Here is a 14,294-nt window from a genome sequence, read left to right as displayed (position 1 = left end):
TAAAAGAAGGAACGCACCGGTGAGCTCAGTAACACCAAAAGACCCGAAAGACCACGGAAAACAACTGTGGTGGATGACCAAATAATTCTTTCCCTGGTGAAGAAAACACCCTTCACAACAGTTGGCCAGATCAAGAACACTCTCCAGGATGTAGGTGTATGTGTGTCAAAGTCAACAATCAAGAGAAGACTTCACCAGAGTGAATACAGAGGGTTCACCACAAGATGTAAACCATTGGTGAGCCTCAAAAACAGGAAGGCCAGATTAGAGTTTGCCAAACGACATCTAAAATAGCCTTCACAGTTCTGGAACAACATCCTCTGGACAGATGAGACCAAGATCAACTTGTACCAGAGTGATGGTAAGAGAAGAGTATGGAGAAGGAAAGGAACTGCTCATGAACCTAAGCATACTACCTCATCAGTGAAGCATGGTGGTGGTAGTGTCATGACTTAAGCATGTATGGCTGCCAATGGAACTGGTTATCTTGTTTTTATTGATAATGTGACTGCTGACAAAAGCAGCAGGATGAATTCTGAAGTGTTTTGGGCAATATTATCTGCTCATATTCAGCCAAATGCTTCAGAACTCATTGGACGGCGCTTCACAGTGCAGATAGACAATGACCCAAAGATACTGCAAAAGCAACCAAAGAGTTTTTTAAGGGAAAGAAGTGGAATGTTATGCAATGGCTAAGTCAATCACCTGAATCAGATTAAGCATGCATTTCACTTGCTGAAGACAAAACTGAAGGGAAAATGCCCCAAGAACAAGCAGGAACTGAAGACAGTTGCAGTAGAGGTCTGGCAGACTTCAGGCTGTAATTGACTGCAAAGGATTTGCAAACAAGTATAAAAAAGTCAGAGGCGTAGCGGCATGACGTAGGACGTGCTGCACCCCGCCCCCCGTACCTCGCTCCTTGCTCCTTGATCGGCTGCTGCATCGCTACCCTTTGTGGAACGCCGTATGCCGGATGCCGGACAATAGGATGAAGCTGCTGCACCGCTCTCTGCTCTCCTAGGTGGTTCGCCTTGACTGCTCCGGCAGTTTGCTGATGATCAGGTGACGTCCTGTTGCCCCGCTACATACAGACCTGCTGCCCGCGAGTCTTTTCTGAGGGACGGCTGGAAGACTGGGGAGAAGCTTGGTCTGCCGTCTGCGATCTGCGGTTATGAGCCCATTTGTCCGGCCCGTCTAGCATCTCCTTGTCCTCTTACCCTCCGCCTCTGCAAGTAGCTTCAGGAGGTTGAGCCGCAATGCCGGTGGACTCCGAGGCGCCTGTTTAGAGGAGGAGGCACGGGGGGCCGTTTTATAGGGCCTGCGTGCCGGCGCGATTCGATCTGAGCGCTTGTGGTGGTCCAGATACAGGTGTGGGTACTTAGCTGGACTTGGATGCAGCTTTTTCTATGATCTTGGTTGGCGCTAACCGTTGGTGATGTGAGTACTTTTTATCAGCATTTGTGTGTGGTGCAGGAGTGGGGAGCAGTGGTCTTTACTAGCCCCGACGTTGATGGTGTGCTGAGACGAAGGGCTGAAGGTCGTAGGGTGAGAGCAAGAGTGCCCCTTAGCCCGGCCACAGCCACAGCCATATATTGGATCCGTTTGAGAGAGGTAGAGTCCCTCACGTATATTTGCACTTGTTTGTGTTATCCCGCACTGCATTGAACTGTACTGAATAATATTGTTAGAACTTTTCAGGCCCGTTTTGGCAGTTTCTACGCTGTCCCAGTATGGAAAACCAAGAGAAAAGGGCGGAAGATTGGTGAGATTTGCAGGGGTTTCCCTGTTTTAGTGTTGGATGTATGACTCAAATTTTCCAGCTATCAAATCTTGAATATATTGCAGGCACTAACAAAGACTAACTGTGATCAATTTGGACTGAGTGGAGTGTTTATATTCCTATTACAAGATGTATGATGCTTTTGTTTCAGCTATTTTCTTAATACACTATAGGCATTAACAGAGACTAACCTTGATTAACCTGGACTGAGTGGAGTGTTTATATCTCTGTTATAATAAAATTCAATTCCTAACCCAGTGCATCTGCCTTTATCGTTGTAATATGTGGCTACCTTATTATGCTTTGAAATTATGGCTATAGTTCTTTGTCTTTGATCCATCTTGTATGAGTTGAAATCCCCTTCTCTTTCTCTAGGTTTTGTGTTGGGCTTTTTGATATATTGCAGTATTATACCCAGCTATAATGCCCCCCAAGTTTTGGAAATCAGGGGGGGCAGTCCTTCGAAAGGAGACCTCCGGGAGTAGTCCCCAATCACGCTTAGATACATTTTTGAGGTCCCCAACGCCCAAAACTAGGGGGGGGGTCCCAAAAAGCAGGAGAACACCTTGAAATAGGTTGAAACACAAATTAAAAGGCGGTCTTTATCTGACGTCAAAAAAAGTTTAATTTCTGCACACATAAAATATGCGATGTTGTATCCGGCCAAACTTAGGGTGGTCCACAACGATGCTGTGCAATTTTTCTCTACCCCTACAGAGGCTGCACAGTGGCTAGATTTGGCTGGTTTGTAGCCCCTGCAGGGATTTTTTGACGAGGTTTACATTTCTATATGTTGGCTTTATGGTGGTGTGGAGTGAGGAGTGGGGTTTGATCGGGAGTGGGGTTGGCGTAGTGGAAGAGGTTGATGGGGATAATATTCTCTATGAGCCATATGGTGGGTTGGGGTAGTGGTTATGAGTGGGGGGCAGGTATTAGGGAAAGGGAGGGGGTGGGGGGATTAGCTGCTGTCGCTGGGCCTAGGGGGCCTCCCTTCCTCCTCCTGCCGGTCTGCGGAGTTTGTTTTTGGATAGCCTAGAATGACGCAGAGGGCTCTGTGTTGGAATGTGCGAGGGCTGGGGGATAGAGTCAAAAGGACAGTGGTGTTTGATGTTATGGCTCGGCACCTCCTGGCAATTGTGGCCTTAATGGAGACGCATGCAATGGTTGATAATCTCCCCCAATTAAATAGGCGATGGGCGAAATTGGAATACCACTTATACTTCTCATCATATTCGAGGGGTGTGAGTGTGTATATCCATCATGGGGTTGATTTTCAGCCATTGGATGTTAGGGTGGATAGGGAGGGTCGATTTGTGTTTCTTTACGGTCAGTGGAGTGGACTGGAGACTATATTAGCTTTTGTCTACCTGCCTCCCCCTTTTGCGTCTACTGTTCTATCTTTGCTGTCTACGTTCATTTGTACTAAACCTCCGTGCCCGCTGTTATTGGTAGGTGATTTCAATTTGGTATTGGATCCAAGACTGGATAGGATATCGTTCTCCCCTGAGCAGAGGCATACCCGGTCTCTTCTGTGTAGTATTACCCAGGAGCTTGCATGGGTCGATGTCTGGCGTTATTTGTATGGAGAAAAAAGAGCATATTCATGCTTTGGTCGAACGTACAGGTCAATGTCAAGAATCGACTTAGCGTTTGCAAATGGGGCTATGTCTGATCAAGTGGTGAATATGAAATATGAATTGCATGGAATCTCTGACCATTCTCCGGTTTTGCTTCTGCTCAGGGGAGTGGGGGTAAATACGGGCCCCAATAGAACCTTTAGACTGAACCCTTATTGGTTGGAGGTCATTGGTGAGCGGGATTTAATCAATGCAGAGATTCTTGAATTTTGGCATCGGAATGAGGGCTCTACCCATATTCATTTTGTATGGGACTCTTTGAAGGCCTATATTAGAGGCCTCTACTGCAGTAAAATAAAAAGACAATGAGTGGAGTTCCATAAGCAGGAAAATGCAATGAGGGAGACAGTTAGGAGGTTGCAGGGGGCTTTGACGAAACACGGTACGGATTCACTACGCACAGAACTGAAAGATGCTAACCAACAACATAGGACTTTTATGGTAAACAAGGCCCAACATAAACTCTTTTTTCAAGGACAGAGACGTTTTAGTGAGGAGGGGAAAACAGGGAAATTGTTAGCTGCACTGGTCGCTAATCAAAGGGGTGGGACTAAAATTAGGTATATTAGGAATACTCGGGGCCAGATAGTCAAGGATCCAGAGTAGTGTTGAGCGCGAATATTCGAATATCGAATTTTTTTTGCGAATATCGGCACTTCGCTAATTCGCGAATATTTTTAATATAGTGCTATAAATTTGATATTTCGAATATTCTTTTTTTTTTTTTTATTGTTATATTTTTTCCTTTCCCACTTCTCTAAAGTTGTTCTTACCTGTCCTTTGGATTCCTGGCTTCCTGGCTGCTCCAGTCAGTGCCCGTTGCTGCTTCTGCCGACTTACGTGCACCATGGGAACGTCTCCAAATAATAGAATGTACTGTCGGATTTGAGAATTACGCTGAAATCGCAATTCGATAATTTCAAGTTATAATAATCGAATTGCGATTTCAACTTAACACTGCTATATTCCATATTTGTTAATTCTAGCCTAATATGGAATATAGCATGGCGATTTCAACTTGGACCTGGTTTACTATATGGTTGGCTTCAATGGCTTGGTAGAATTAGCGAATATGACGAATATATTTGTTATATTCCACAAAACGAAGATAACGAATGTATTCGTTATATTCCACAAAATGAAGATAACGAAGTATTCTGCATCTTCGTTTTAGCTACCTATTGGTCAACTTCGCTAATTCTAGCAACCATATAGGAAAGTTTACTATAGAGACAGCAAAGTTTAATTCGCTATGCGATTATATGACTGCTTTTTTTAAAAATAAATAGAATAATTATAATACCTGATAATTATTATAATTATTCTATTTATAAAAAAAAAGCTAAGTAATATAATCGCATAGTGAATTAAACTTAGCTGTCTCTATAGTCAACTTTCCTATATGGTTGCTAGAATTAGCGAAGTTGACCAATAGGTAGCTAAAACTAAGATGCAGAATACTTTGTTATCTTTGTTTTGTGGAATATAACGAATACATTCGTTATATTCGTTTTGTGGAATATAACGAGTATATTCGTCATATTCGCTAATTCTACCAAGCCATTGAAGCCAACCATATAGTAAACCAGGTCCAAGTTGAAATCGCCATGCGATTAATATAACTCGAAGGAATCGCATGGCGATTTCAACTTAGTAATGCTATATTCCATATTCGTTAATTCTAGCCTAATATGGAATATAGCAGTGCTAAGTTGAAATCGCAATTCGATTAATTCAAGTTATAATAATCGAATTGCGATTTCAACTTGGACCTGCTATATTCCATATTAGGCTGGAATTAACGAATATGGAATATAGCAGTGCGAAGTTGAAATCGAAAGTCGATTATTATAACTTGAATTAATCGCATTGCTATTACAATAGCAGAGTAGCCTTAAGTTAAAATCGCAATACGCGATTATTTAAATCGCATATTAATCGCGATAACTAGAATAATGACGAATATTCGATTTCTACGAATATAAAACAAATATTCTATCGAATATTCGTGAATTTCGTCGAAATCGAATATGGCACCTGCCGCTCATCACTAATCCAGAGCAGATCAGACAGGAATTTGTTGAGTATTACTCTACTATATATAGTTCTGAAACGGTATGCAATCCGTCAAAAATTGATGACTATTTGGACCAATTAGAAATGCCTTTTCTCTCGCCTCAGGAAACCAAAATGCTTGATCACCCCATACGACAGGTAGAGTTAGAGGATGTTCTTTGCTCGGTTAAGTATAACTCTTCCCCGGGGTGGATGGTTTGCCTTTTGAACTTTATAGATACCACGCTAAGGTATGGATCTCTACCTACATCTTTTAGGGAGGCAATTATCACTTTAATTTTGAAAAAAAGAGAAGGACGGCAGTGAGGTTGTGTCCTACAGGCCATATCACTCCTAAATACAGACTATAAGATCTTTGCAAAATTTTTTGCAAACCGTCTTAAACGGTAATTGCAGCCCTGGTTCATCCTAATCAAACAGGATTTATACCCGGGAGACAGATTCAGTCGAATCTCTATGGGGTATATTTGAACCTGTTGGTAGGGGGGGGGTACCGGACCACTCCAACCTGTCTCTGGATGCTGCTAAAGCGTTCGACAGGGTGGAGTGGTCCTTCTTGTGGTGAAATACGGCACATTTTCAACTATGGACTACTTTTATCGCAATGACTCAACTGTTATACACTCAACCAATAGCCCGAGTTAATATTGATGGGGGAAATTCCTGTATTATTAAGCTTCAACGCGGTACGAGAAAGGGTTGCCCCCTTTCTCCCTTTTCTTTGCATTATTTATGGAACTGTTGGCGTGTAGGATTCGTTCGAATGGTCAGATTCGAGGCTTTGGGATAGCGGGAGAGAGTGACAAAATTAGGCTCTATGCAGATGATGTTATCCTCTTTTTGGATCAGGGTTGGAAAGCTGTTCCATATGCAGGTGATAGAGGAGTTTAGTCTACTGTCTGGTTATTCAATTAACTGGGCTATGTCCTCACTCCTCCCGCCAAATCGAAAAGTCCCCGAAGGGGGTTCCCGGGTCTGGATGTTGTCTTTGAATGACTCTCTGGATTACCTGGGGAAAAAAATAGGTGTCCCTATAGGTAGATTTTATGAGATAAATCTCTCCCTGGTAATAGACAAAGTAAAGGGGAAAATTAGAGCTTGGCAAAAATTGTTAATATCCCAATCTGATCGACTAGCATTAGTAAAAATGATCATACTACCTCTGGTTTTGTACCCGATCTGTGCCTCCCCCATTTGGATAGAGGATGCCTTTTTTTATAGATTGGAAGTCTTAATAAATTATCTAATTTGGGGGGGGAAGAGGGTTTGTATAAAGCATAGATACTTGTGGCTGGCTGAGTCAGAAGGGGGACTATCACTTCCTTTCTTTCAAGGGTATTTTTTATCTGTGCAGCTTCAAAGATGTTGTAACTTTAGAGAGAATGCACTTGGTCAATATTTAACTAGCGTAACAAGTAGGTCCCTTGATAATATTTGTATGCACTTAGAAACAGCACAGTGTAGAGCTTTGGATACTAGTTGTTTAATTTTGAGAAACCTGCAGCGGGTCTGGGAAAGATTGAAAACGATTCTGCAGGTGTCACATGTTTTTTATTTTACCCCGTTGTGGAGGAATCAGAATTTACCGGAATTTTTTTACACACTTATTGGAGTCGTGGGAGTATCACTAGAGTGGCACATTTGTTTGTGGCAAATCGTTTTAAAGTCTTAGGGGACTTTAATTTCACAAATATCTCGTTTTTAGACTGATTTATATATGCATGTTTAAAACATGCATACGAAGCCACACTTAATAAAACATATATGATTACTCAACAACATTCATTTTTTGATTATTGTTTTTTTTCACTTAGGGAAAAAGATTAAAATGGCACAGATTTATTCGAAAATGCGGTTTTCACTCTCCACGGTGATTTCTTTTAAAAGTTTACATAAATGGGAGCAGGAATTGAAAACTCCCTCCCCCCTGCCCTGGCCACAGATTTTCCAAAATACAAAAAAGTATCCGCATACAGTTACAGATTGATTCAGTTTATATTTCAAAATTCTGCATAGGTTATACTATACACCGCAAATGCAGGCTAAGTTTGCTAATAACAGAGGTTGTGAATTCTTTTGTCAAAAGTGCCGTAGTCCCATTGCTGGATATATCCATCTTTTATGGGAATGTAGTGTGATAAAGCGGTTTTGGGAGCAGGTATTTACAGCACTTCAGGGGGATTTCCCCCAATCTTGTATACCGGATATGATCTCTGTGATTTTGGGTTCCTATATAGCAAAAAACCCTAACCCTCCCGTACATCAATTAAGCTGATTGAAGGCTGCCTGATTGCAAAGGTCCTGACAGTGAAGAGATGGGGTTCCCCCATGTCTCCCGCATTTGTGGAGTGGAAACATATTATGTCCTAAATTAAGCTTTATGAGCATGTTGAGAGGCGGAGAAGACAGGGCTCTCGATATTCCTCTGTTTTGTAGTAGTGACTATCTCGGTTTGTTGGGTGGAGTATGCGGGTACGAGGGGGGGAGTATGGGGTTCGGGCTATCAGCAACAGCAGCTAAGGGTAGGAGGGGGGAAATTTGGGATTAACGCTATTAGGTTTGAGTTTACAGAGCTGGGTTTAATGTTACTGTTTGTGACGATGTTAAAATGATAGTAACATCCTTTTTATATGTGTATAGGTTCTACTTTGTTTGTTCTTCTTTTCTGCTTTGTTTAAATGTTTTGTGACTACTACTGAAGAAAATAAAATATGTATTAAATAAAAAATAAAAAAGTATTAAAAAGTCAAAGTTTGATTTATGATTAGTATTCTGTCCCATTACTTTTGGTCTCTTAACAAGTGGGAGGCACATATGCAAAATGTTCACCTGATTTGTATGTAAATACCCTAAAGTTAAAGCTGACAGTCTGCAGTTAAAGCACATCTTGTTCGTTTAATTTCAAATCCATTGTGGTGGTGTATAGAGCCAAAAATGTTAGAATTGTGTCCATGTCCCAATATTTATGGACCTGACTGTATCTCCTGTGTGAGGTTTCCACATCCCAAATACCTTTTTTTTATTTTTTTTGCGCATACACTTACAAATCCTACCCTACTGTACGTGTGACAGACGGTCAAGCATATATAACATTTAATATGAAGTAAGGGACAGGGAAGTGGCCGTGATGCTGATAGTGCAAGCAGAGACCGTTGCCCTGGGCGCGTTGAAACTGTGCCTGCTGCCAGAGCACACAAAAAACAATCATCCACGATACCTAGCTTCATGTCCCAGTTTGCAGAGCGGTGCAGGACAACGCTCTCGAAGTCAGACCAGTGCGACCAGGTGGCTGGTAGGATTGCAGCAGATAATGCTTCCAGTCGGCTAAGCACCACCCTGTCTTTCACCAAGTCCAGTCTCAGTTGTCAAGAGTCTGGTCAACACAATCCTCACCCTTATCCTCTTTCCTCCCACCATGGAGAGTCTTGCCAAACACGTGATCCCACACTTGGATATTTCAAGGAGCTCTTTTCAGCATCATTCCTTCATTTGGACCTCTCGACAAGCTCGCTGGGACATGAGATCTTGTGCCCTGATTCCCAAACTCCTGAGCATCCACAGTCACAAGAAGATGACGGTGGGGAATGGCAATTCGTGTTTCACGAGTTGGATGATGATGATGAGACGCAGTTGCTAATAAGTCAACGACAATTAGTGTCTCAAGAGGTTGATGATGAGGATGAGACACAGTTGTCATTAACTAAGGTTTTTGTTAGGTCAACAAGTCTGGAGGATGAGCAGAGTGAGGAAGTGGAAGAGGAGATGGTGGACGATGAAATCACTGACCCAACCTGGGAAGGTGGCAAGCCGAACGAGGACAGCAGTACAGAGGGGAAGGGATCTGCAGCACTGCAACAGGCTGAAAGAGGCAGTGGGGTGGCAAAAGGGAGAAGGCGCGCCACACTAAACAGGCCCGCAACTGTTCCCCGGAGCACACCCTGGTGGAAATCTCCCTTGCCAAGGGGTAGGTGTTCTGCAGTCTGACACTTTTTTGAGGAAAGTGCAGACGACAAAAGAATTGTAATTCGCAACCTGTGCCATACAAAAATGAGCAGCGGTGTGAACACTAGCAACCTTACCACTACCATCATCACCTGTCACATGGCATCAAAGCACCGAAATAGGTGGGCCGAACGCCTGGGTCCACAATCAGTGTCTGCAGGTCACACCACTGTCTCCTCTTCCCCTGTGTTATGTGCTGGCCAATACCCTGTCGAAGGCGCAGGCCTGGATGCCTCCCGTCCTGCACCTGGACCTTCACAAGCACCATCAGCAACCACATCCACTTCCATGTCCCAACGCAACGGAAAAATGTCCTTAACCCCAGGCATTTGAAAGCAAGCGCAAATACCCAGCCACCCACCCACAGGCCATAGCACTAAATGTACAACTTTCCAAATTACTGGCCCTGGAAATGTTGTCTTTTAGGCTTGTGGACACTGGAGCCTTCCGCAGCCTGATGTCGGTAGCCATCTCTCGTTATGCAGTCCCCAGCTGCCACTATTTTTCACATTGTGCAGTGCCCGCCTTACACGAGCATGTGTCCCTTAACATCACCAGTGCCCCGACCAACGCAATTACTGGGTAGGTCCACTTAACCACTGACACATGGAAAAGTGATTTTGGTTAGGGATGCTACATTTCCCTGACGGCACACTGGGTAAACGTTCTGGAGGCCACGAGAGAGTCGTACTTTGGGATGGCACATGTGCTACCAATGCCAAGGATTCCATCAAGGTTTCCGCCACCACCTATGTTAGTGGCTCCAACCACAACTTCTCCTCCTCCACCTCCTGCTCCACTTCCACCTCTGAATTATCCTCTTGCAGCACCAGTCATCCATCAGTCGGTAGCTGGTAGCACTGCAGTGTGGAAGCGGCAACAGGCCATGCTTAAGCTGATATGCTTAGATGACAAACAGCACACCGCCACAGAGCTTTGGCAGGGGGTAAGATACTAGACTGAGCTGGTGAGCGGCTCAACCTAGAACCAGGCATGGTTGTGTCTGATAATGGCCGTAACTTGTTGGCAGCTTTGGAGCTTGTCAAGCTCACACACATCCCATGCCTAGCCCACGTCTTCAACTTAGTGGTTCAGCGGTTTCTCAAAACCTACCCCAATTTGCCTGAGCTACTGGTGAAGGTGCGCCGCATGTGTGCCCATTTCCGCAACTCATTGACAGCTTCCACCAGTCTGTCAACGCTGCAGCAGCGCTTACAATTGCCAGCTCACCGACTGTTGTGCGACGTGAGCACGCGCTGGAACTCCACGTTTCACATGTTAGCCAGGCTTTGTGAGCAGCAGAGGGCAATAGTGGAATACCAGCTGCAACATGGTCATTGACTTTCCAGTGAGCTTCTGCTATTCACAAGCAAGGGGTGGGCATGGATGTCTGACCTCTGTGAGGTGTTAAGAAACTTTGAGGAATCAACACAGATGGTGAGCGGCGAAAACCATCTGTCAATTTCTGACCTTTTCCTATGAACCAGACACCCTCCCCTCTTCAGAGCAGAGTGTCTGGTTTAATGCTCGAGTTCTCCCATTGACTTCTATTGTGCATCCCGAGGTGTTCGACCCGAGCACCCGAGCACTTTGGTGCTTGATCAACACTAATCATCATGGGCTCAATTGTAGGATTGCTCCTAGAAAATCAAAATTAAAGGGGCTATCTCATCACCCATTCAAACAGATTCCAATATGGTGATCAGCTGATCACCCCATGTTAAGCTCTCAAACTCCCAGCAAAGACAGAAATGCTAATTTACAAGGCAACCACTCATAAATTGTTGATACTGAACAGGAGACGCTCGTACAGACTTGCTCTCCATTCTGGCTTACAAAGTTCCTGAATGTAGGAACCCCTCTATATGATGTCCGTATGCCCTAATAGGGCATATAGACACAGCTTGTCTTCATGAGAAGGCATTTTAAAGAAATTAAATATACTTATATTTTGAGAAAACCCTTTCCTCAATAAATTCTTACAGTACCCGAAATCCAAAATTAGAAAATGTCTCTGGAAATGTCAATTTGAAGAAAAACAACCCAATGTCACCAGTCCTGATGTTTTATTAAATTCCATTAAGCCATAGAACAGAAGGTTTATTTGTTTAGTACACATTTCCACCAACCTAAGGTTAACATAAAAGTTCATATTTGTATTTGACTGCCTGGGTTAGAAAATATTATATATTTGTAACCTGTGAACCTCAGCATAAGGTGAAGAAACATTTGAAACACACAGCTCAGCCAGCACTTTATTAAGTGTGCATCAGCCTCTGATTTGTGGTCTTTAGCTAACACTAAAAATTACAATGGAATATTTTTTTTTTAGTTAGGCTACACAAATAACTGAAATTAAAAGTAATTATGCAGAATGACAGGTAATATGCTTCTGAGAAATTATATCCTATATCATGTAGCTCTCAGCTGGACCATATAGATGCATTGCCTGTATGTTTGAAATATGTTTTCATCTTTGAGATATCAGAATTCTTACTTCTGAAATGATGCAGAAAGAGTTGTGGAAAAAAGGCAGCCATGGAGCCTCATGAAATCAGGGACTTATCATCTTTTCTCATCCGTCTTACAACTCCACAAATTGGAGTACATCAATTTGTAATTCAAGTAATTCATAAGGTTACAATATAAAAAAAAGGAAAGCAAAGAAAATGCTGTACAACTGTTCTTAGAAAGGTTTTCTGATATTGGAAAAAAAAAAATACAAATAAATGCCACTAAAGAAAGAACCATTACTCACCTGTTTAATTCCCCACTTTTCTAGGGCTGCTTCTCTTGTGGTTCTCACCAGATTTTGTCAACTTTCCGGCAGCGATGGCCTGCCATATACCCATGTAACCTCTACAGCCAATTATTGACTTTAGTCATGATGCTGGCACATAATGTACAAGACTACTAAGGCCAGTGACTGGCAGTGGTCACGTTAGTGCACAGAATGTCACTGCTGCAGTAAAGTAAAAAAGACTGGCAGGGACCACTACAAGTTGGCACTAGGGCGTTGAGGGATTTATCAAGTGAATAACGGTTCTTTTGGTATTTTATGGTAATTTTTTTTTCTGATCTTAGAAAAACCTTTTGAACAATGCATTAGAAACCTATGAAGTTTAAAACCATCTGTTGTCTTTGCCAGAGACATGAAATGAAGTTCTTAGGCCCTAATGTAAAACCTGTAATGAAGTCCTAATTTGCCATGTGCAATAATACTAGTGTCTTCTTCTGTTGCAGAAATCTCTGAGTCCTGCTTAGGTATTAGTGTCTGAGTGGAAATGTAACCTCTGCACCCCTTATAGCTATGCTTCTGATCTCTGGAAGCCCTAAAGCTATAATAGTAGCCAAACAGGAGCATTTGTTTAATACACATACATTTAGAAAGTAGTCCAAACATGAAGAACACACATTTCAGATCAGATGTTATGAACAGGCATAAAAACGGCATACAATTCAGCTGATATATAATATATGAGACTCTTCATGTCTTACCTTTTCCTTGTGCTAAGTTTCTGTTATATCCTACTGGACTAAAGTACTCAAATATAAAAACAGCCATGGCGGACACAATGAGAAGCATCACAAACATCATCACCCAGACAGATGCACTAAATGGTTCTGCAGAAAGATGGGAAACAAAATAGAAAAACAGATACAATGTATTAAACTGACAGCTTGAAACATGTACATTTCATCCAAAGTATTTACTTAAAGGGTTTCTGTCATGAGAAAAATCGTTATCTAGCTGGCTGACCTTAGCGATGTGCTAATGTCAGCAGAACATAACTGTATGACTGATATCTCCCTGTCTGCCTTTATTCAAACGAAATAATTACTTTTATAATATGCAAATGGGCCTCTGAGCGCTAGTAGGGCGTTGCTGCAGCACCTAGAGGCTCCGTCCTCTCACCGTTTGGCATGCCCTTGTAAAGGTGATTGACATCCTTGGTCTCCTCTGTGCCCCGCAAATCCTGTGCATGCGCAGTCCAGTTTAGTATTAGGCGCAGGCACAGCGAGTGAAGGACTGCAGCAGGCGAGCGTCCTTCACTCACTGTGCCTGCGCCTAATACTAATATGGACGGCAAACGCGCGGGTTTTGCGGGGCACAGAGGAGACTGAGGATGTCGATCACCTTTACAAGGGCAGGCCAAATGGTGAGAGGACGGAGCCTCTATTTTTTATTTTTTTTATATATATATATATATATATATATATATATATCTATTGCAGTTGCCTGGCTGCCTGTGTGTGAGAGGCTGCAGGTTCAGTCACAGACAGTACTGTGTGCACACCATTCATACAGGGTGTCACAGACAATACCTTGCAGATAAAAAAAAATCTATGTATTATTTTTCTGTGATATAATCCCAGTTGCAAGCCAGTGTGTGTCTGGCCCACAGACTGTACTGTGTCCACTTGCTAGGCCACCACTGATACCGTTACAGGGTGTCACTCACAAATACCTTGTAGATAAAAAAAATATATATATATTTTTTTTCTGTGATATAATCCCAGTTGCAAACCAGTGTGTGTCAGGCCCACACCTGCACGCATAGTACCACTTATCTAAAAAACAAATGACAGGCAGAGGCAGGCCACCCCGCAGGGGGCGTCGTGGTCGTGGTGCTGTGATGGAATAATGCCCAGTGTTCAGAGGCCACGTATCATGAACCCAAAAAATTCGGAGAAAATAGTTGACTGGCTTACACAAGAACCTTGATGCACCATCCTCCTCCAGCTCAGCTTTGGTCACCTGCTCTCAAGTTACCACTCTCCCGCCCACCGACACCACC

At 43.0% G+C, this 14,294-nt stretch overlaps 1 protein-coding gene across 1 annotated transcript in view; it reads right to left on the bottom strand.

The window, feature by feature from the left end:
- Positions 1 to 14,294, bottom strand: part of GRIN2A (glutamate ionotropic receptor NMDA type subunit 2A) — an 810,811-nt gene that overhangs the window by 88,320 nt on the left and 708,197 nt on the right. The window contains exon 7 of the mRNA XM_044304525.1: positions 12,994 to 13,119. Coding sequence (XP_044160460.1) covers positions 12,994 to 13,119 — 126 coding nt within the window. The remainder of the gene's footprint in view (positions 1 to 12,993; positions 13,120 to 14,294) is intronic.

Source organism: Bufo gargarizans, chromosome 8 (assembly GCF_014858855.1).
Source record: "Bufo gargarizans isolate SCDJY-AF-19 chromosome 8, ASM1485885v1, whole genome shotgun sequence".
Classification (NCBI taxonomy): Eukaryota; Metazoa; Chordata; class Amphibia; order Anura; family Bufonidae; genus Bufo; species Bufo gargarizans.
The sequence above is the reverse complement of the archived record's forward strand: the minus strand, read 5'-3'. Positions and strand labels throughout refer to the sequence as shown.